Below are 24,054 nucleotides of genomic sequence, written 5' to 3' on the forward strand. Positions count from 1 at the left end.
GTATCTATCCCTGGAGATTGGGAATGAATTAAGCTACCCTCATATTCTTTGCTTGTCATAGAAGGTGAATAAGAGGGATGGGATTGAGGGGTAGACGACATCCCCCCCCTTGTATTTCAGTTTGTAAAAGTATAAACAGAAGGAGCCATGCAGGGAGTGTTCATTCTTTTGGTAAGAGAGAGGTGTGTTAATAAGAAGAGTACAGTTGAGAAAACAAAAGAGGATGTGCTGAAATGGTATTGACATATGGAAAGAAAGAGTGAGTACAGATTGACAAAGAGAATATATGAGTCATAAGTGGAGGGAACAAGGGGTAAGGGAAAACATAATTGGAGATGAAAGGGTGGAGTGAAGAACATTTTAAGTGCTTGTGGTAGGAGGGCGAAATGTGTCCAATCTATTTCAGTACACCTTCTTCAGCCCTCGCAACCACACTCTGCTTATTACCACACCTCTCTCTAACCCAAAGAAAATATATATTGAGTATATTCCAGGGGATAAGGGAGAGAGAATACTACCCTCTTACTTCTAAAGTCTCACAGTAATAATAGCTGATGGATGCTTATGTATGTATTATTTGATTTTGTACTTCAGTTCTGCGAGAGGTGCAGGCATTATGTAGCCAGTACCCATCACTTCTAGTGGAATCTGAATCCTTGCTTGCTGCTGTCAACAAGTGCACAGACCGCTCCAATGCATCTGCACGAGTCTACATTCAACAACTAAATAATGAGTACAATGAAATAAGGTAAAAAAAATTACTGTATACAAGATATGATAATATATCTGTTTTTCTTTTCCCTCATTTAATGTTTTCCCCAGTTTTTTAAGGTATATCCTATGTCAGAATTATATTGTACAATAAATAATGCTGAATACCATTTTGAATAAAAAAAAGGTTTTTAGCCTCCAAAATGGAAACTGTTGCTGAATATGAGAGATATTATGGGAATACATTTGACAAGTGAATGGGTAGATGAGTGTTGTTTATCTTAACCAGTTATATAGTTAATGAGCAACTCATCTTAGATGTTGATGAATGAAGGAAAAAAGTCATAATTTGTAATCAAGAAATTTTTGTTTTTTTAAAAAGTTAGTGGTAAATGTTTTTGCTTTTTTCTAGAAACACTAATGTCAACCACACTCCTGGTGGAGTGACCATTGTACGTGTGGGTGGCAGTGGTGGTAGAACAGATGCTGTGGTTGGTTCAAGCCGTACAGATCTCACTCTAGCTACACGTGACCTGAGTATATTCCAGCCTCAGTCATCAACAGCAATAGCTGTTGGAAAATTTGGCCATAAATACCAAAAACACAGCGATACTTCTAGAAGCACTGGACGATTGGTAACTGCATCCAATAGATCCATGCCTAGATTAAATGCTTGTAAGTATTTTTTTTTCAAAATTGCTGGTCAGGTGTTTTATTGAAGAAATTATTTGTAATGATACTGATGATTTAAACAAAATGAAGGCTATACTTGACTAGCATATAAACTATTTACGATGTTTTATGGTTGGTGGAGGCTTGTCCTGAAGCCAGGTGCCCAACTTGTAGTAACTGATTCAGTTGCCATTTGTAATTCCCTTAGCACTAGAACACTTAGCAGCATGGTTAATGTTTTGAAATTTCATAAGCCGAGCACATTTGGGTTAAAGACTTGATTGTAGTGCCTGATTCATTTGCTAAAGACTTTTTTTGCTAGTTTGGTCATCACAAAAATAAAGGAGTTGTGAGTTGTTTGCCCAGAGAATTATATGAATTCTTGAAAAAAGAGGGTTAATGCAGCTAATTTTCCTAAGTTTTTACAATTAGTGAAGTATTTAGATTTAGAAAGGGGATAGCAAAGGTAGGAGGAAATAATATAATGTAGAGATATTGGAAAGTAGCATTATTTTAAGAGTAGGGATTTGTATGAGACCAGTAGGTCGTGCTACAATTTAGATAATGGGTTGGGAATAGGGTACTGAACACAAGGGCATCCCTTATCACATGATTGTATCAGTTTAGGTGACAGAGACTAATGGGTGTATTACCTGACAGTACTAGTCATATTCAGGAAAATGCCACAGGTATTTTCATATGTCAAAGGTTTCATAATTTAATGATAAGGAGGAGGAGGAGGAAAATTTGAATTCCATGTAGAGAATTGAAAGGGATGATTGAGAGATTTGATACATATGACAACGTTTCGGTTGTGGTTAAAGTACATGTGCATGTGTATGGTATACAGTGATTGCAAGGAGAATAGGTTCATGAGTCTATTGCGGAAAAAGCAAATAAGGATTTCTAATATGGCTTTTTAGTACTAAGCTAAAACTCAATACTGTTACAGGTATGGAGATGTTAAATAGATAAGCATATGCCTGATGTGTTTCTAATGAGAAAGATATGGTCAGTACTGTACATACATAGTGAGTGGAGTGATTAGTGTTTTTTTTATTTCACAACTGTAAGCTGTAGATAAATGATATGCTGAGGACTCCCTGGTTGTGGATGTGACACAGAGCAAGCAATGTAGATAAAAGTTTGGGAGATAGGAAATATATATGCTAAAGAATCTGAATGAATGAACTGAAGTGATGCCTACTCAACAAATCAAGATGAATTTAGTATTGTAGAGGTACTGCTTTAGAGAAGATAGACACACAAGTGTGAATTGGTGGAAGGAAATGAATGAAAAGAGAGGAACAGCTTGGTAGCATGGAATAAAACTGTATGAAAGTTTTTTTTTTTTTTTTTTTTTCATACTATTCACCATTTCCCGCATTAGCAAGGTAGCGTTAAGAACAGAGGACTGGGCCTTAGAGGGAATATCCTCACCTGGCCCCCTTCTCTGTTCCTTCTTTTGGAAAATTGAAAAGAAAAAAAAAAAAATGAGAGGGGAGGATTTCCAGCCCCCCGCTCCCTTCCCTTTTAGTCGCCTTCTACGACACGCAGGGAATACGTGGGAAGTATTCTTTCTCCCCTATCCCCAGGGATAAGGAGGTAACTAGGAAAAAATTTAATATGGGAACCTGGAAGCTGCAAAAAATAATGATAGATAAAAGTTAAAGTAAGGCTTAAAAGTCTTTGAATAACAAAATTTATTTGAATTGAATTCTATTTCATAAGGCTGAATGGGAGTTTCAGGGAATAAACTCCTGCAAAATATAGGCCAGTTATAGTAAAATGGCTTGTCATAAAGGTTTATGAGAGAGCACTAGAAAAAAAGATGACAGGTTATGTTGCATGAAACAACCTACTCAACCCAGTATAGCTTGGTTTTTGAAAAGAACAGTCCTGTTTTTCACAATTGTGCTCTGGTTCTGTTTCATATTCAAATGTGGGTGAATATTATTTTTTATATGCTTCTGACTATTTCTCCTATCTTACCAAGGAAGTATCAGGAACAAATGAATAATGACCTCATTTACACATATCAATACCCTCTTTATCATGCATAATGCACCAAGACCAGAGTGTGCTATCCATGCCCAGGCCCCACAGACTTCTCCATGGTTTATCCTTACTGCTCCATGTGCCTGATTTAGCCCATTGACAGCTTATTCCACATTAATTCAGTTCATTCTCCCATGCATGTTTAGGCCCTGTACATCAAGGCCTCCTTCACTCCAAACTTCTGACTTCTCCTTTGTCCCTCTACTTCTTGTACATGGATCCTTGTGGTCAGTCTTTCTTTACTTGTCCTCTCCATGTGTCTGAATCGTGGCAGCACATTCTGTTCATATGTGTCAGTTAGAATGCACATATCACACCTTTCTCTTATACTGTCATTCCTTACATGATCATTTTGTCTCACATCACATGTCTTCACATTTTTATTTCCAAAATACTGACTATTGTACCTTCAAATATATCCTTATTTGTCCAAACAGACACTGACCTCTTTTTCCTTATGCTCCTTAATGCACTCAGGATGATAGCCCCTCTATTGCTCAGTGACTTACTTCACCTCCCATAGTTCCATCTGCTAACATGTCCTGTGCTTGGTATCATTTCCCCAAGTTCCTCCCCATTAATTATGCCCAAACTCTTATGTCTCTCCCCCTTACTACATCACATTACTGTACTTTTGTTCACACTCCTTTAATCTCTCTCCTTTCATGTCATCTTCAAACAGTAACTGACTTACCTTTCATGCCCCCTCCACTCCAAGTATACTGCAAACCCAGTCCTTGCTCTAAGACTAGCATTTACCTCTCTCGTCACTTTCATCCATAAACTTATTAAACAGCCATGATGATATTACACATCCATGATACAGACTCACCTTCACTGGGTACCACTCACTGTCCTCCCTGCTTGTTTCTCATGCTCCCAATAAAAACACTACACTGCATTCAGTAACTTTTCCTTTACCCCTATACTTGTAGCATCTTTCACAAGACCTTTGCCATTTCATGAGCTTTTTGTAGATTCGTATATGCCACACATGATTCACTTTCTTTGTCCAAGGATTTCTCATGCAGATTCTTCAATGTGAACACCTGGTCTACATACCCACTGTTTCTTTTGAAGCCACATTGCTCCTCCCTAGTCAGATGTTGTGTGCATGCCACCATCTTTTCAGTCACTACTTTTCCATGTATTATGCATTCATTCTTGAAGTCACCAGGCACTTCACTGTTGGCCATACAAACTTCGAATACCTTGACAAACCTGTCAGTAACACTGTTGCCCTTTTTCTGAAAAAAAAAACTCATGTGGAATCTCACCCACTCTTCTGTTTTGCCACAGTTCATCTTATGGAGTGCTTTCATGACTGGTCTCTCTTTTTTTCACCATACCATTTGCCTTGACTCTTACTCTGCATGTTATTCCATCCCAAACATACATGTACTATACTGGCTTGTAGCTTGTACAGCAGTCCTTCAGAGTACTCATTCCATCCCTTTTTCACATCTTTGCCTGTCATCAGTTCATGATCCACCCTCTTCAGTAATGGCTCCATTTGTTTTCTTATTGTCCTTCCTCTCGCTTCTCACCTCCTGAAATATTTCCTAGAATTCTCTGAAGTTTGTCAGTACTCTCTCACCTCAACTTTTATTTGCCCTGATTTTCTGATCATTTATCTTTCTCTTGACCCACTGCTTTCCCCTTTTGTTTTCCCAATGACTCTCCTTCTTCACCTGCAGATACTGTTTATCCTTCTTCACCTGTAGATAGTTTATATTCTTGTTTTTTTCCTCTCTAGTGATTTAACTTCCATAATTTGTCACTCATTACCCTTTTTTCTACATCCATATTCCATCTGCATGCTACATTGTACATCCACACATGTAAGCACTGTTTCCTCATTCCACTCCTCTTGTTTCACATAACTAGATTTATGCCATTCTTTACTCAGTCTTTCTTCATATCTCTGCACATATACATCTTTTCCAAGCTCACTCACATTCAGTACTTTTTGCACACATGTCATTTCTTGTTTCCCTAAGACCACCACACAACCTTCATACTTACCTCCACCTAGATTTGATCAGTCTTTCCACCTGATCCTTTGCATGTTTGTCATGTATTGTATAAAATTAGCATGTTCTTTGACCTTCAGCTCCAATCATCCATCTGTACGTATTTTTTTTTTTACCAAGTATTCAGTTATCATGACCCCTTTAACCATTCAGCTTGAAAAGCTTTTTCTGATTTTCATTTACATGGGGTTCACCATGCTACCCAATTATGACACCAGTTGCCACACCATCCAATGTTGTGTTCAGATCCCCTAGCACCAAGATTCAGTCCTTTGCACCAAAACTGCCAAAGCACTCATGTAGCTTCTGCCAAAAAGCCACCCTCTCTTCGCATTTTTCAATACCAGGTAGGTAAGCACTCCCCAACTCCCACTAGTTATTTAGCTCTTGCAACATGCAGGAGATACATGGACAGAATTCTTACTCCCCTATCCTCAGGGTGGGGATAATCATCTAATTTTTGGATTTGTTCCCCCATGACCTATTCTTAAGAATTTGCGGAATCTCTCCTTAAACAAGATGACACCATGCTGCTAGGGTAATAGTCTTTACCCAGAATCAATGATATTTTGGTTCACTTTGAGTAAGCAGAGTTGGCATGGTTTCATTCTTGCTAGTAAGTGCAAAACTCTTCATTTTGATATTCATGTCTTCATGTTTTTTATGGGAGGGTACCAGGAATGCTGTCAATAGAATTTAAGTTTTTTCTAATAAATGTTGTTTACTGGGATTAGTATCTTGTGTCTAAACTACAGACATACATGTGTTCTTGAAATCTGTTATACAACATGGAATCTTTAATGTACTCTATCGTATTTTGTTGGCAGTACCTCAAAGTACTGGTCGCCTTGGATCATCGTCAATACAGTTAAACAAGTCCATGACACGCCTCAGCTCCTCACATGGTATGCACATGAACCGCTCCATTACTGTCCTAACGCCTCCGTCACGTCACTTCTCTGGCCACCTTGGTCCAAGTTCAAGTCAGCTGGGTCAAAGCTCAGTCACCAGTCATCACCTTGGTGGATCACAAGTTGGTGGCTCTCAAATTGGGGTGTCACGATTGATGTCTAGTCCTCCCCCACCTTCTGGAGTTCCTATGTCTGCAGTATCTCCGCTGCCAGGTAAGTCAGCAGTGACACACCAAATAATGTGAACCTATTATTTATAGTTTTTGTTTCTTAGCTTTTCCATTTATATCTATGTATTTTGTAAGTAATTTTCCAAATTCTAAGCAGAGAATTATATGGTGTGGGAGGAAAGTTGTTAGAAGCAGTGAAAAGTTTTTATCGAGGATGTAAGGCATGTGTACGTGTAGGAAGAGAGGAAAGTGATTGGTTCTCAGTGAATGTAGGTTTGCGGCAGGGGTGTGTGATGTCTCCATGGTTGTTTAATTTGTTTATGGATGGGGTTGTTAGGGAGGTAAATGCAAGAGTTTTGGAAAGAGGGGCAAGTATGAAGTCTGTTGGGGATGAGAGAGCTTGGGAAGTGAGTCAGTTGTTGTTCGCTGATGATACAGCGCTGGTGGCTGATTCATGTGAGAAACTGCAGAAGCTGGTGACTGAGTTTGGTAAAGTGTGTGGAAGAAGAAAGTTAAGAGTAAATGTGAATAAGAGCAAGGTTATTAGGTACAGTAGGGTTGAGGGTCAAGTCAATTGGGAGATGAGTTTGAATGGAGAAAAACTGGAGGAAGTGAAGTGTTTTAGATATCTGGGAGTGGATCTGGCAGCGGATGGAACCATGAAAGCGGAAGTGGATCATAGGGTGGGGGAGGGGGCGAAAATTCTGGGAGCCTTGAAGAATGTGTGGAAGTCAAGAACATTATCTTGGAAAGCAAAAATGGGTATGTTTGAAGGAATAGTGGTTCCAACAATGTTGTATGGTTGCGAGGCGTGGGCTATGGATAGAGTTGTGCGCAGGAGGATGGATGTGCTGGAAATGAGATGTTTGAGGACAATGTGTGGTGTGAGGTGGTTTTATCGAGTTAGTAACGTAAGGGTAAGAGAGATGTGTGGAAATAAAAAGAGCGTGGTTGAGAGAGCAGAAGAGGGTGTTTTGAAGTGGTTTGGGCACATGGAGAGAATGAGTGAGGAAAGATTGACCAAGAGAATATATGTGTTGGAGGTGGAGGGAACGAGGAGAAGAGGGAGACCAAATTGGAGGTGGAAAGATGGAGTGAAAAAGATTTTGTGTGATTGGGGCCTGAACATGCAGGAGGGTGAAAGGAGGGCAAGGAATAGAGTGAATTGGAGGAATGTGGTATACCGGGGTTGACGTGCTGTCAGTGGATTGAATCAAGGCATGTGAAGCGTCTGGGGTAAACCATGGAAAGCTGTGTAGGTATGTATATTTGCGTGTGTGGACGTATGTATATACATGTGTATGGGGGGGTGGGTTGGGCCATTTCCTTCGTCTGTTTCCTTGCGCTACCTCGCAAACGCGGGAGACAGCGACAAAGTATAATAATAAAAAAAATAATCTAAGCAGAGTGATGCATGCAGAATTCTGTTTAGTCTTTTTTCATATTTATTTGCCATTTCTCACTTTAGCATATGCTAGGTAATGCTAGGATCAGACAAAGATCATACTCATCTGCTCATATCCACTCTCTACCCATCATGTATAATGCACCAAAACCAAGGTTCCCTGTCCACAAGCAGACCTCAGAGACTTCTCTGAGGTTTCCCTTGGCCATTTCATTAACCCTGGTGTCACCAATTGAGAACAAGTCGCCTCCCATACATGACATCGTTCCAATGTGCTGTATATCCCATGCATGCCTCACACCTTCCTGCATGTTCAGACTTCTGTATTTAATAGCATCTTTTCCTCCATCTTTGTACTTCCTTCTCAATTTTCTTTTTTTTCTTGTTCCCTTAACTTCTAACATGTGTACCATCTTAAACATCCTCTCTAAATGTCCATATCATTCCAGCACACCCTAGGGTCTTGAGCTCTTTCATTTATACTCTTACTCTCATACCTCTCTCTGCCTAACATTTTTTATTCCATGAACCCTCCTTGCATCATATATTGTCTTCAGACATCTCATTTCCAACACATCCATCTTGTTCTATACATTTTTTTTATTGAGAGCCTCATATCCATAACACCATAAGGATTACTTTTCAATCAAACATACCCACACACTCTCCATTGTGCCCAGGACCTCTTCCCCTTTGTCATGCACCTCATGGTTCATTTCAACTCACATGGTTCCATTTGCTGCCAAATCCACTCCCAAGTTGTTGTGTGGAGTACTTCTTTCTTATGTGGGGTGGTTCTAGCTCTACATCCTTACTTGAACTGAAAGCAGTCTGACTTATAAACTCTCCTAAGCAGACTTCTAAACTTGACCCTTTTGCCACTTTCCCTCAGCTATAGATATTCATTTGGTTTGTGCACCCGAGAACTGGCTCCTTGTGAACTGCCACTGCTAACTAGACCATGCAATGCTTGGCAAGCTGCTGTGTCACATGATTACTGTGTGGTGGCCATTGGTAACTCAAGCGTGGGCTGTTTTGATAGCTGTTTCTTTCCCTACTCCTCAAAGCTTTGGAACTCTCTACCCTCTCATGTCTTTTCCAATAACGATGATCTGGCCTATTTTCAGAGACAGGTTTTTCACTTCCTCCAAAATTCGTAAATACTTTCCCTTGTCTCTTCTTTTTGTTATTTCATTAACTCTCTATATTTCAGTCAAGGTCCAACCTTGATATAGACTTCTGAATACAATTGGAGCATTCAGCATAAAAAGAAAAATGTATCATGAAGACTGCTTCCTCCATGTTCTCTCCATTCAATCTCCTTTCAGTTTTAAAACAAAAAGGATTTCGGGCTAAAAAGATCTCTGGATTATTACCTGTAATTGTTGGTGTTTTTTAAGGGTAATATGTTTGCCTGAAAAGTATTGAAGTGTTTTATTGTGATATAATTAAATTTCCAAACAAAAATGTTTTTGAGCTAAATTTGAAAAAAATATTTGAGGGTGATAGATTTGCTTGAAAACCTGAATATAATGACTATTTTTCAAGTTGCATTTGAATGCAGGGTTAAAATATATGTTGGAGACATTAAGGCCCTAAATTAATGATTGATAGTTCCTCTTTTAGAAGATTCTGTGATTATTTGGTTTATATTTAATGGATATACCTTGGAATGGGGAAGCATTAAGATACTTTGTAATTTTCTTTGAAGTATAAAAGTGTTTTGTTATGTCATAATTCACTATGAAAACAGAAAGGCTTTGGGCTAAAAAAATTCCCTGCAATTTTTGTATTTGCGCTACCTCGCAAACGCGTGAGACAGCGACAAAGCAAAATAAATAAATAAATAAATATTTTTGTGTTTTTGTGAGGATAATAGATTTGCTTGAAACCTTTGGCATAATGACTATTTTTCATGCTGAATTCGAATTTAGGGTGGAAATATCTGTTAGGGGACATTAAGGTCTGTAAGTAAGTAATTAGTATTTACTCTTTTAGAAGATTCTGTAACTGTTTGCTTTGTATTCATTATATGTATACACTTTGGGAAGCTTTATAAGATATTTTCCATGATTTTTCAGATATAGAAGTATTTCATATTTCATATGTCATATTTCAGTTTCATATGTCATATTTCAGTTTTAAAACAGAAAGGTTTTTGGGCCAAAAACTTCCCTGCAAATTTTGGTATTTTTGTGTTGGAAATAGATTTGCTTGAAACCTTCAGCAGAAGGATGACTTTTTATGTTGCATTTGAGTCTTGGGTTGAAATATATGTTGGGGGATATTAAGGACCATAAATATGCAATGTAGGAAGAGAGGAAAGTGATTGGTTCCCAGTAAATGTTGGTTTGGGGCAGGGGTGCATGAGGTCTCCATGGTTGTTTAATTTGTTTATGGATGGGGTTGTTAGGGAGGTAAATGCAAGAGTTTTGGAGAGAGAGGCAAGTATGCAATCTGTTGTGGATGAGTGGGCTTGGGAAGTAAGTCAGTTGTTGTTTGCTGATGATACAGCGCTTGTGGCTGATTTGGGTGAGAAACTGCCAAAGCTTGTGATTGAGTTTGGTAAAGTGTGTGAAAGAGGAAAGCTGAGAGTAAATGTGAATAGGAGCAAGGTTATTAGGTACAGTAGGGTTGAGGAACAAGTCAATTGGGAGGTAAGTTTGATTGGAAAAAAAGTGGCGGAAGTGAAGTGTTTTAGATATCTGGGAGTGGATTTGACAGCAGATGGAACTATGGAAGCGGAAGTGATTCACAGGGTAGGGGAGAGGATGAAGGTTCTGGGAGCGCTGAAGAATGTGTGGAAGGTGAGAACATTATCTCGGAAAGCCAAAATGGGTATGTTTGAAGGAATAGTGGTTCCAACAATGTTATATGGTTGCAAGGCATGGGCTATAGATAGGATTGTGTGGAGGAGGGTGGATGTGTTGGAAATGAGATGTTCAAGGATTATATGTGGTGTGAGGTGGTTTGATCGAATAAGTAATGAAAGGGTAAGAGAGATGTGTGGTAATAAAGAGTGTGGTTGAGAGAGCAGAAGAGGGTGTATTGAAATGGTTTGGTCACATGTAGAGAATGAATGAGGAAAGATTTACAAAGAGGATATGTGTGTCAGAGGTGGAGGGAATGAGGAGAATTGGGAGACCAAATTTGAGGTGGAAGGGTGGAGTGAAAAGGATTTTGAGCGAACAGGGCCTGAACATGCAGGAGGGTGAAATGCGTGCAAGGAATAGAGTGAATTGGAAGGATGTGGTATACCGGGGTCAACGTGCTGTTGATGGATTGAACCAGGGCATGTGAAGTGTCTGGGGTAAACCACGGAAAGTTTTGTGGGGCCTGGATGTGGAAAGGGAGCTGTGGTTTCGGTGCATTATACATGACAGCTAGAGACTGAGTGTGAATGAATGTGGCCTTTGTTTTCTTTTCCTAGCGCTACTTCACGCACATGCGGGGGGAGGGGGGGTGTCTTTTCATGTGTGGTGGGGTGGCGATGGGAATGAATAAAGGCAGCAAGTATGAATTATATACATGTGAATATATGCATATGTCTGTATGTATATATATGTATACGTTGAAATTTATTGGTATGTATATGTGCGTGTGTGGATGTGTATGTATATACATGCTTATGTGGGTGGGTTGGGTCATTCTTTCATCTGTTTCCTTGCGCAACCTCGCTAATGCGGGAGACAGCGACAAAGTATGATAAATAAATGAATAAATATGTAATTTATAGTTTCTCTCTTGGAAGGTTCTGTGATTATTCTTTTCATATTTATCAGGTATGCGTGGGCTTTGGGAAGTATCATGAGATATTTTCCTTGATTACTTCAAGTATAGAAGTGTTTCATTATGTCACATTTCAATTTTAAACTAAAAAAGTTTTTAGGTAAAAAAATTCCCTGAACTATTACCTGCAATTTTTGGTATTTTTATGATGAAAATCGATTTGTTTGAATACTTCAGTATAGGGACTATTTTTTATGCTGTATTCAAGTCTGGGGTTGAAATTTATGTTTGATTATATCAAGACCCATAAATATGTAAGTAACAATTACTCTTTTTGGAAGATTCTGCTATTATTCTTTTTGTATTTATTGGAAATATACGCAGGAAACAGCAGTTAAGTATGATAAATAGATGATAAATCTGGAATGTGTGGTCTTTGGAAAGCATTTTGAGATATTTCCCCTGATTATTTCAAGTATAGAAGCATTTCATTATATCATATATTGATTTTAAATCAATAATGGTTTTAGGTAAAAAAAATTGCATTATGTCATATTTCAATTATTGGCATTTTTTTCATGGATATCAATTTGCTTGAGAATCTCAGTGTAAGGACTTTTTCATATATTGATTTTGAGTCTTGGGTTGAAACATATGTTGAGGGACATTAAGGTCCATAGATATGTGATTGATAGCTACTCTTTTACAAGCTTCTGCGATTATTCTGTTCATATTATTTGGGTGTGTATTGGGTTGAAGAAGCATTATGAGATATTTTCTGTGATTATTTTTAGTACAGAAGGATTTCATTATGTCATATTTCAGTTTTAAACCAAAAGGTTTTTAGGTAAGAAAAATCCATGAACTATTATTACCTTCAATTTTTGGTATTTTTGTGATGAAAATCAGTTTGCTTGAAAACCTCAGTATAAGGACTATTTTTTATGCTGAATTCAAGTCTGGTGTTGAAATATATGGGCCCATAAATATGTAATTAATAGTTACTCTTTTACAAGATTCTGTGATTACTTGGTTTGTATTTATCAGGTATGTGTCTGCTTGGGGAAGCATTATCAGATATTTTCCATGATTATTTTAAGTACAGAAGCATTTCATTTCATCAAATTTCAATTTTCAACCATAAAGGTTTTTAGGTAAAAAAATCCCTGAACTATTACCTGCAATTTTTAGTATTTTTATGATGAAAATCGATTTGCTTGAAAACCGCAGAATAAAGACTATACTTTATGGTGAATTCATGTCTTAGGTTGAAATATAGATTGAGGGATATTAAGCCCTGTAAGTATGTGATTAATAGTTACCCTTTTACAAGATTTTGCAATTATTTGGTTCATATTTATTGGATATGCGTCAATTTGGGGCAGCTGTGGTTTCAGTGTGTTATACATGACAGCTAGAGACTGAGTGTGAATGAATGTGGCCTTTATTGTCTTTTCCTTGTGCTACCTTGTGCACATGTGGGGGGGAGGGGGTTGTTATTTCATGTGTGGCGGGGTGGCGATGGGAATGAATAAAGGCAGACAGTATGAATTATGTACATGTGTATATATGTATATGTCTGTGTTTGTATATATATGTGTACGTTGAGATGTATAGGTATGTATATTTGCGTATGTGGATGTGTATGTGGGTGGGTTGGGCCATTCTTTCGTCTGTTTCTTTGCACTACCTCGCTAACGCGGGAGACAGTGACAAAGTGAAATGAATAAATATAAATATATGTATAAATATGTATATATATATATTTTTATATAATTATTTATTTTGTTATACTTTGTCGCTGTCTCCCAAAATTCAGTAAGATTACAGATTGAGTGAAGTTTTCATGTTTATGCATCTATACTCTTTCACTTAGGTATTTTATCCACTTTCCATAGGCACAGTAAGCCCGACCAAAAGTATGAGTTCCTCCTTAGCAACATTGCGTGAAGGAGCTGGAGAACTCGGTGCCTCTTCAGGAGTGCTGGGAGGCCCTCATCAGTCCCAGGCAACTCTCTTACCTCCAGACCTGCCTCAGGTTACGACAGTTACTTCCACAGGACATCATACTTTATCACTTCCTCTCCCGTTGTCCTCTCGAGAACTTGGTTAGTAACTATGTATCACTGCATCGCAATCCTATTTTTCATGTATTATGCCATTCAAGACATCTGTTATTTTTTGAAGGAACTGCATCTCATCCTGTTATGCTTGTCTTCTATAAGTGTTCCTTTTCTTGCCTGAAAAGCAGTTATCTGAGTTTCTTTTTATTTATGGGAAGTCAGGACTTCATTCAGTTCATTCAGCCATTTAGAATTGTAAAATCTTGTATTAAGTTTGTAAGGGAGAAAAGTACTGTACTTATGCTTACTCTTCCAGTGAAAATTCTTCACAGCTCTAGTTACTTTTCATTTATTCCATATACTTATAGTACCATTCACAGAGTTTATCTTTCAACCATATCGTATGTGTTCTTAAGATCCATAAATGCTGCATACAGATTTCTCTTTCTTCAGTTATTTCTCAGAAAAATTCTTCAAAGCAGACACCAGGTCCACATATGCTCAACCTCTTCTGAATCCACACTGTTTCTCCTCAATCATCTGGTGTGTGTGTGTACCACCACCCTCTTAACTATAGCTTTACCATACTCCTTACAGTTTTACTTATGAGATATACACCTTTGTATTTTGAGATTTACTTTTGCTTTCTTCACCTTTATATAGGGGCACTATACATGCATTCTACTAGTTATCATGAACCTCAACCTGGGCCATACAAATATTGAATAGCTAGACTAAACAGTCAACAACACTGTCACCTCTCCTGAAAAACTCTGCTGCAATCAACAACACTGTCCTGAGAAGCTCTGCTGCAATTCTATCTGCTCCTGCTATGATGCCATGCTTCATCACATGCAGGGCTTTCATATCCTCCATCTCTTTTCACTAAACCATTCACCAACTTATATAAACTGTAGACCCACCCTTTCTCAGATACCCCTCACATTTATCTTTGTCACCATCCTTTCCACAAACAGAATAAACAGCCATGGTGATGCTACACACTCGATGCAAACACATCTCCACTTAGAACCAGTGACTTTCTTCCCTTTTGCTTAAACATATGCCTTACTCTAGGTAAACATTTTTCATTGCATGTCTTAGCTTTCTTTGCACACCATATTCATTCACCTTTCACAAGGCATTTCTGTCAAACTCATCAAATGCTTTCTTCAGGTACATAAATGCCACATACAAATCCCTCTTCAAGTGTTTCTTGACCAAATATTAAAAAACAAATACCGGGTCCAAACATCCTCTACCACTCTTGGACAGATTGTTCCTCCCCAGTTGGATGCTCTGTTGCATGCTTCCACCCTCTCAGTCACCACCACTCACCCTACCATGCTATTAAAACATCATGACTCATATAAGATATAAGGCCAATGATCCTAATGAAGTCTCTTGATATGCTGATGGTATGTGCAGTGACTCTATATAGGCCATTCAAAATACTATATTGTTCATTATGTTACTGAAGGAAATCATAATGCCACAGGAGTGAGAGAATGAAGATCATGCCTATCTTTTCAAAAAGGTGATCAGGAAACTGCATTGAATTACAGTCCAGTCTCCCTGATAAATGTGGTTTCACAAACTTTGGAAAAGATAATAGAAAATCAAATGGATGACTTTTTGCAAAGGTGAAACTACCTAACTGGAAGAAAGCATGGGTAAAGGGAAAGGAAGTTGTGCATTACACATCTGTGACACTTCTTTGACAGAACTAACTCTTTTAGAGCAAAGAAAAGAATGAGCAGGCTTAGTATTCCTGAACTACTAGAAAGCAAGTGACATTGTACCACATTGGAGGTTGGTTAAGATCTTGGTACTACAGGTGGAAATAAAGAATAGACCCCTTCTCTAGTTAAATTACCTCATTGGAAAGAGGCAAAAGACAGAATTTAGAGGAGTATTCTCAAAATGGTCTGGAGACACCAGAGCTCAATCTAGGGCCCACTGCCTTTTTTTTCAGTCTGATGGATTGGACTTGCACCTGATCATGTTTGTAGTGAATAACAATCTCATGAGCGAAATAAAGAGAGAGGATGACTGCTGCAGTTTACAAGGGGACCCAGACATCCTTCAAAGTTGGTTTAAGTTGTTGATAAAAATTCTATCTGTGTACATGCTTAGTAATGAGGATAGGACACATTGAAAGACGGCCTCAGCACTTTTATCATCTAGTGGAAATTAAGATAAATGATTTGTTCATTGTAAAAAGAGACTTAGGGATTGACATTGTAACTAACTTGTTGCCAGAGCTCCAGGTCAGGAGAATGGCTAAGAAGGCAACTATCTGCTTGAAAATATTTCAGTTGTATTCGAGCATATGGATGAAAAAATATTTAGTAGACTGTTTACAGCATAACAGAGAAAAAGTGGAAAATGCATCTCAAGTCTGGTCATAGCATTTAAAGATGCAAAGAGAATTAATTGGGAGAGTTTAGAGAAGAACAGGTACAGTGAAAGGGTCAAGGCCACAGATTTCCCCACAATGGTGGAGAGAAGAGGTAGGGATGATCTAATTATTTCAGGTTTTTGAGGTAGTTTGATGACATTGACAGTGAACAGTTCTTCACCAGATGCAGTGACAGAGTAACTAGGGGCAAGAAGCATTTTAGAAAAGATTGAAATACTGTTTAAGTGTAAGGGTGGTTGAAATAAACTGTGTTGAAGCTGTAAATGCTAACAGAATCCAGATGTCTTAGAAAGCTCAAGAGATGGTGCTCCATGAGTGTAAAACTCTTTTACCATACTTTATTTCAAATTTATGAATACACAAAAATAGGTAAAAAATGGCCTCAGTCTTAACTTGCAGACACTGGGACCCACATTAGGGTTAGGCTTAATGGAAGGGGGAAAAATCACACAAACTACCATACTTACCCATCGTAGTTCCCTTCAGTTTGGATAAATGCAGCTTGTTGTTTGACTCAGAGCCTTGATTGGAGTGTTGCCATCATGTAATAGGTTGTGGCAATATAGGCAAGTTTTGCTCTTTAATTGGTCTAACTATTGATGTTCAATCATTTACAATGATAATAAGACCATTGTATTGTTTTTTACTTGCATTGTATTTTCCAGAACAAAAGGGTCTGACATATACTCAGCTTTTCCTGTATAATCACAGAAAAAGTTTGTTTTAAAACAGCTTTTCCTGTATAATCACAGAAAAAGTTTGTTTTAAAACAAAATTTTCTGCCAAACGCTGCTTTGCTAACCTACTGAATATAGCAAATTGCTGTTGCCATAGCAAGTGCAATTTTGTAGTTTTTTGAATCATGTTCAAAACTGTTTAATTTAGTTTTTATGTAGTTGTAGTTCCTGTTTTGTTAGATTAGGAAAATATTTCCACTTAATTTTTTTTTTGATATCATCATTAGTTTACTTGGTAGTGTTTTTTATTTGAAATACAGGAGTAGATCCCAATTGGACTAATATTCTCTCTGTTGCACTGGACAGTTCCCTCTTGCTTGCCGGTGATGGTGTCCAGTGTAGGCGGTGTCATCCCCCACCTCAGACACTCCCAGTCCCCACTCTCCTTGCCTCCTTCCACTGCTTCAACCACCACCACTGTTACCACCACAACCACTCTACACTCTTCATCTGGTAATTACTTTACTGCTTTTTTATAAGCATTTGTTAATGTTGATATTATTTGAACTCTACTTCAGTTCACTCTCATTGAAATTGAGAAGACCTTCTTACATATTTGTAAAATCTAGTACTTCAGAAGCATCAGCACATTATCAGATTGGTTGAAAAGTAATGACTGTACAATTCAGGTATTTCTTGAAACTGAATTTTAAATTTTGATGCAGAAGAGGCTATGTAGGATATGTGGTTGATTGAGTGAATATTAATTTGTTGGTGAATTAGCAGTTGCCTCAGATTAAATTGTATAAATTTGAGAGAATGAGAGATTGTAAGAATTACAGAGGAAGTCTTTTTAGCTTAATTGGGAAGGTAAAAGAGTGATTAATCATGTTACACAAATAAGTAAAACTATAGGTGAAGAACAATACTGATTTTGAAAGGAAAGACTATAATTTTGCTCTTAAGTATTGGATTCAGTTGTAGAGAAAACATAGTGCATGCCTCATTGATGGACTCAGAAAATGCATATGATGACTTTAAAAGCTTTCTCAGAAGAGGAAATGCATAAAATGGACTGAAAAGCTTTATAGGAAACTCTGACTGGTGTGCATGGAAGACTTTTGTTTGTTTTTTTATGATAGAAGTTGCACATATGTGAGTGTAAAGGGTGGAATGGGTAAGGAGTGTAAGACAAATATGGAAGTACATCAAGATAGTACAGTATGATGAATCCCTTGATTTGTAATATTGCAGTGAATGGAATGATATGGAAGATGACAGTAATTTATAGGTAAATCATGATACACAAAATGGAAATTGCCTCAGTTGATACACATTGTTGACTCTATGATATTTGTCAACTCTTGAGAGAAGTTGGATGGAATGGTTGTCTGCTTTGATGTGTGTAGGAGTATGCTGAAAGTGATTGCAAGTGAAGAGTTGGAAACTATGGATGAGCTTAGAGGAGTAAAGTTCAGTAAGGATGGTAGTGGGAAGGAGGAAGTTGAGTGTAGAATTTTGCAAGGAAGGAAGATTGGAAGCATATCTAAGACTACAGTGAATAGAAAAAAAATTGAATTATAGAAGGTGCAAGAAGCTTCTATAAAGGAATACTTGTCCAGCAATGTAACAGGACTAAAGATATATACGGTGATGCTTGAAAAATGATTTAAGATCAGTTGCAGTTGAAACATTTTGTGTATTAAAGTGGTAATGGTGGCCTTGGTCTTACTTGAAAAATCAATGTAGTGTGCAAAATGAAAAGTAAGAAGTGCCTAAGTGTGGAAGTTTATGTTTCACTTTAACACATGGCAGGGGTCAAGGATATTTATGAATGTTTTGAGGGGCTCAGTGTACCTGATCAGCCTTAGAGATGAGAATGATATTGGCAGTGATAGATATATAAATAGAAGGGACAAGTCATATTTCAAATATATTTTCTGCTTTTATTTTCTATATATGAATACAGAATGTTTGTTTGATCGTGTAAGTAATAATAGGGTAAGAGAGATGTGTGGTAATAAAAAGAGTGTGGTTGAGAGAGCTGAAGAGGGTGTTTTGAAATGGTTTGGTCACATGGAAAGAATGAGTGAGGAAAGATTAACCAAGAGGATATATGTGTCAGAGGTGGAGGGAACAAGGAGAAGTGGGAGACCAAATTGGAGGTGGAAAGATGGAGTGAAAAAGATTTTGAGTGATCGGGGCCTGAACATGCAGGAGGGTGAAAGGCGTGCAAGGAATAGAGTGCATTGGAATGTTGTGGTATATCGGGGTTGACGTGCTGTCAGTGGATTGAACCAGGGCATGTGAAGCGTCTGAGATAAACCATGGAAAGTTCTGTGGGGCCTGGATGTGGAAAGGGAGCTGTGGTTTCAGTGCATTATACATGACAGCTAGAGACTGAGTGTGAATGAATGTGGCCTTTGTTGTCTTTTCCTAGCACTACCTCACGCAAATGAGGGGGGAGGGGTTGTTATTTCATGTGTGGCGGGGTGGCGATGGGAATGAGTAAAGGCAGACAGTATGAATTATGTACATGTGTATATATGTATATGTCTGTGTGTGTATATATATGTATACGTCGAAATGTATAGGTATGTATATTTGCGTGTGTGGACATGTATGTATATACATGTGTATGTGGGTGGGTTGGGCCCTTCTTTCGTCTGTTTCTTTGCACTACCTCGCTAATGCGGGAGACAGCAACAAAGTATAATAGAATAAATAAATATATATTTTTTTTTATTCATTTTGCTTTGTCGCTGTCTCCCGCGTTTGCGAGGTAGCGCAAGGAAACAGACGAAAGAAATGGCCCAACCCACCCCCATACACAATGTATATACATACACGTCCACACACGCAAATATACATAACTATACATCTCAATGTACACATATATATACACACACAGACACATACATACATACCCATGCACACAATTCACACTGTCTGAATTTATTCATTCCCATCGCCACCTCGCCACACATGGAATACCATCCCCCTCCCCCCTCATGTGTGCGAGGTAGCACTAGGAAAAGACAACAAAGGCCCCATTCGTTCACCCTCAGTCTCTAGCTGTCATGCAATAATGCCCGAAACCACAGCTCCCTTTCCACATCCACGCCCCACACAACTTTCCATGGTTTACCCCAGACGCTTCACTTGCCCTGATTCAATCCACTGACAGCACGTCAACCCCGGTATACCACATCGATCCAATTCACTCTATTCCTTGCCCTCCTTTCACCCTCCTGCATGTTCAGGCCCTGATCACTCAAAATCTTTTTCACTCCATCTTTCCACCTCCAATTTGGTCTCTCACTTCTCGTTCCCTCCACCTCCGACACATATATCCTCTTGGTCAATCTTTCCTCACTCATTCTCTCCATGTGCCCAAACCATTTCAAAACACCCTCTTCTGCTCTCTCAACCACGCTCTTTTTATTTCCACACATCTCTCTTACCCTTACATTACTTACTCGATCAAACCACCTCACACCACACATTGTCCTCAAACATCTCATTTCCAGCACATCCACCCTCCTGCACACAACTCTATCCATAGCCCACGCCTCGCAACCATACAACATTGTTGGAACCACTATTCCTTCAAACATACCCATTTTTGCTTTCCGAGATAATGTTCTCGACTTCCACACATTCTTCTAGGCTCCCAGGATTTTCGCCCCCTCCCCCACCCTATGATTCACTTCCACTTCCATGTTTCCATCCGCTGCCAGATCCACTCCCAGATATCTAAAACACTTTACTTCCTCCAGTTTTTCTCCATTCAAACTTACCTCCCAATTGACTTGACCCTCAACCCTACTGTACCTAATAACCTTGCTCTTATTCACATTTACTCTTAACTTTCTTCTTTCACACACTTTACCAAACTCAGTCACCAGCTTCTGCAGTTTCTCACATGAATCAGCCACCAGCGCTGTATCATCAGCGAACAACAACTGACTCATTTCCCAAGCTCTCTCATCCACAATAGACTTCATACTTGCCCCTCTTTCCAAAACTCTTGCATTCACCTCCCTAACAACCCCATCCATAAACAAATTAAACAACCATGGAGACATCACACACCCCTGCCACAAACCTACATTCACTGAGAACCAATCACTTTCCTCTCTTCCTACACGTACACATGCCTTACATCCTCGATAAAAACTTTTCACTGCTTCTAACAACTTGCCTCCCACACCATATATTCTTAATACCTTCCACAGAGCATCTCTATCAACTCTATCATATGCCTTCTCCAGATCCATAAATGCTACATACAAATCCATTTGCTTTTCTAAGTATTTCTCACATACATTCTTCAAAGCAAACACCTGATCCACACATCCTCTACCACTTCTGAAACCACACTGCTCTTCCCCAATCTGATGCTCTGTACATGCCTTCACCCTCTCAATCAATACCCTCCCATATAATTTACCAGGAATATATATATATATATATATATATATATATATATATATATATATATATATATATATCCCTAGGGATAGGGTATTAAGAATACTTCCCATGTATTCCCTGCGTGTCGTAGAAGGCGAGTAAAAGGGGAGGGAGCGGGGGGCTGGAAATCCTCCCCTATCGTTTTTTTTTTTTTTTTTTTCTTTTTCCCAAAAGAAGGAACAGAGGGGCCCAGGTGAGGATATTCCAAAAAAGGCCCAGTCCTCTGTTCTTAACGCTACCTCGCTAACGCAGGAAATGGCGAATAGTTTAAAAGAAAAAAAAAAATATATATATATATATATATATATATATATATATATATATATATATATATATATTGGTTCTCAGTGAATGTAGGTTTGCGGCAGGGGTGTGTGATGTCTCCATGGTTGTTTAATTTGTTTATGGATGGGGTTGTTAGGGAGGTGAATGCAAGAGTTTTGGAAAGAGGGGCAAGAATGAAGTGTGTTGCGGATGAGAGAGCTTGGGAAGTGAGTCAGTTGTTGTTCGCTGATGATACAGCGCTGGTGGCTGATTCATGTGAGAAACTGCAGAAGCTGGTGACTGAGTTTGGTAAAGTGTGTGAAAGAAGAAAGTTAAGAGTAAATGTGAATAAGAGCAAGGTTATTAGGTACAGTAGGGTTGAGGGTCAAGTCAACTGGGAGGTAAGTTTGAATGGAGAAAAACTGGAGGAAGTAAAGTGTTTTAGATATCTGGGAGTGGATCTGGCAGCGGATGGAACCGTGGAAGCGGAAGTGGATCATAGGGTGGGGGAGGGGGCGAAAATCCTGGGAGCCTTGAAGAATGTGTGGAAGTCGAGAACATTATCTCGGAAAGCAAAAATGGGTATGTTTGAAGGAATAGTGGTTCCAACAATGTTGTATGGTTGCGAGGTGTGGGCTATGGATAGAGTTGTGTGCAGGAGGATGGATGTGCTGGAAATGAGATGTTTGAGGACAATGTGTGGTGTGAGGTGGTTTGATCGAGTAAGTAACGTAAGGGTAAGAGAGATGTGTGGAAATAAAAAGAGCGTGGTTGAGAGAGCAGAAGAGGGTGTTTTGAAATGGTATGGGCACATGGAGAGAATGAGTGAGGAAAGATTGACCAAGAGGATATATGTGTCGGAGGTGGAGGAAAAGAGGAGAAGTGGGAGACCAAATTGGAGGTGGAAAGATGGAGTGAATAAGATTTTGTGTGATCAGGGCCTGAACATGCAGGAGGGTGAAAGGAGGGCAAGGAATAGAGTGAATTGGATCGATGTGGTATACCGGGGTTGACGTGCTGTCAGTGGATTGAATCAGGGCATGTGAAGCATCTGGGGTAAACCATGGAAAGCTGTGTAGGTATGTATATTTGCGTGTGTGGACGTATGTATATACATGTGTTTGGGGGTGGGTTGGGCCATTTCTTTCGTCTGTTTCCTTGTGCTACCTCGCAAACGCGGGAGACAGCGACTAAGCCCAAAAAAAAAAGAAAAATTATATATATATATATGGATGGTATTGCAGTGGAATTTATTAAAAAAGGGGTGAATGGATTATTGACTGGTTGGTAAGGTTATTTAATGTATGTATGAATCATGGTGAGGTGCCTGAGGATTGGCGGAATGCGTGCATAGTGCCATTGTACAAAGACAAAGGGGATAAGAGTGAGTGCTCAAATTTCAGAGGTATAAGTTTGTTGAGTATTCCTGGTAAATTATATGGGAGGGTATTGATTGAGAGGGTGAAGGCATGTACAGAGCATCAGATTGGGGAAGAGCAGTGTGGTTTCAGAAGTGGTAGAGGATGTGTGGATCAGGTGTTTGCTTTGAAGAACGTATGTGAGAAATACTTAGAAAAGCAAATGGATTTGTATGTAGCATTTATGGATCTGGAGAAGGCATATGATAGAGTTGATAGAGATGCTCTGTGGAAGGTATTAAGAATATATATGGTGTGGGAGGCAAGTTGTTAGAAGCAGTGAAAAGTTTTTATCGAGGATGTAAGGCATGTGTATGTGTAGGAAGAGAGGAAAGTGATTGGTTCTCAGTGAATGTAGGTTTGCGGCAGGGGTGTGTGATGTCTCCATGGTTGTTTAATTTGTTTATGGATGGGGTTGTTAGGGAGGTGAATGCAAGAGTTTTGGAAAGAGGGGCAAGTATGAAGTCTATTGTGGATGAGAGAGCTTGGGAAATGAGTCAGTTGTTGTTCGCTGATGATACAGCGCTGGTGGCTGATTCATGTGAGAAACTGCAGAAGCTGGTGACTGAGTTTGGTAAAGTGTGTGAAAGAAGAAAGTTAAGAGTAAATGTGAATAAGAGCAAGGTTATTAGGTACAGTAGGGTTGAGGGTCAAGTCAATTGGGAGGTAAGTTTGAATGGAGAAAAACTGGAGGAAGTAAAGTGTTTTAGATATCTGGGAGTGGATCTGGCAGCGGATGGAACCCTGGAAGCGGAAGTGGATCATAGGGTAGGGGAGGGGGCGAAAATCCTGGGAGCCTTGAAGAATGTGTGGAAGTCGAGAACATTATCTCGGAAAGCAAAAATGGGTATGTTTGAAGGAATAGTGGTTCCAACAATGTTGTATGGTTGCAAGGCGTGGGCTATGGATAGAGTTGTGCGCAGGAGGATGGATGTGCTGGAAATGAGATGTTTGAGGACAATGTGTGGTGTGAGGTGGTTTGATCGAGTAAGTAACGTAAGGGTAAGAGAGATGTGTGGAAATAAAAAGAGCATGGTTGAGAGAG

The 24,054-nt window shown here is 39.0% G+C and overlaps 2 protein-coding genes across 3 annotated transcripts in view; one reads left to right on the forward strand and one right to left on the reverse strand.

Annotated features, from left to right (window-relative positions):
- Positions 1-24,054, forward strand: part of melt (ventricular zone expressed PH domain-containing protein melted) — a 110,346-nt gene that overhangs the window by 44,189 nt on the left and 42,103 nt on the right. The window contains exons 10-14 of one of the 2 annotated variants that reach the window (XM_071668164.1): positions 595-748; positions 1,124-1,386; positions 6,302-6,598; positions 13,588-13,797; positions 17,218-17,364. In XM_071668164.1, the coding sequence (XP_071524265.1) occupies positions 595-748; positions 1,124-1,386; positions 6,302-6,598; positions 13,588-13,797; positions 17,218-17,364 (1,071 nt within the window). The remainder of the gene's footprint in view (positions 1-594; positions 749-1,123; positions 1,387-6,301; positions 6,599-13,587; positions 13,798-17,217; positions 17,365-24,054) is intronic. The other variant, XM_071668165.1, reaches the window with a different exon arrangement.
- The window catches only part of LOC139752192 (uncharacterized), a 277,547-nt gene that overhangs the window by 34,110 nt on the left and 219,383 nt on the right, over positions 1-24,054 (reverse strand). The gene's annotated exons all lie outside the window — the stretch shown is intronic.

The sequence above is a fragment of the Panulirus ornatus genome, chromosome 12, assembly GCF_036320965.1.
Source record: "Panulirus ornatus isolate Po-2019 chromosome 12, ASM3632096v1, whole genome shotgun sequence".
Lineage (NCBI taxonomy): Eukaryota > Metazoa > Arthropoda > Malacostraca > Decapoda > Palinuridae > Panulirus > Panulirus ornatus.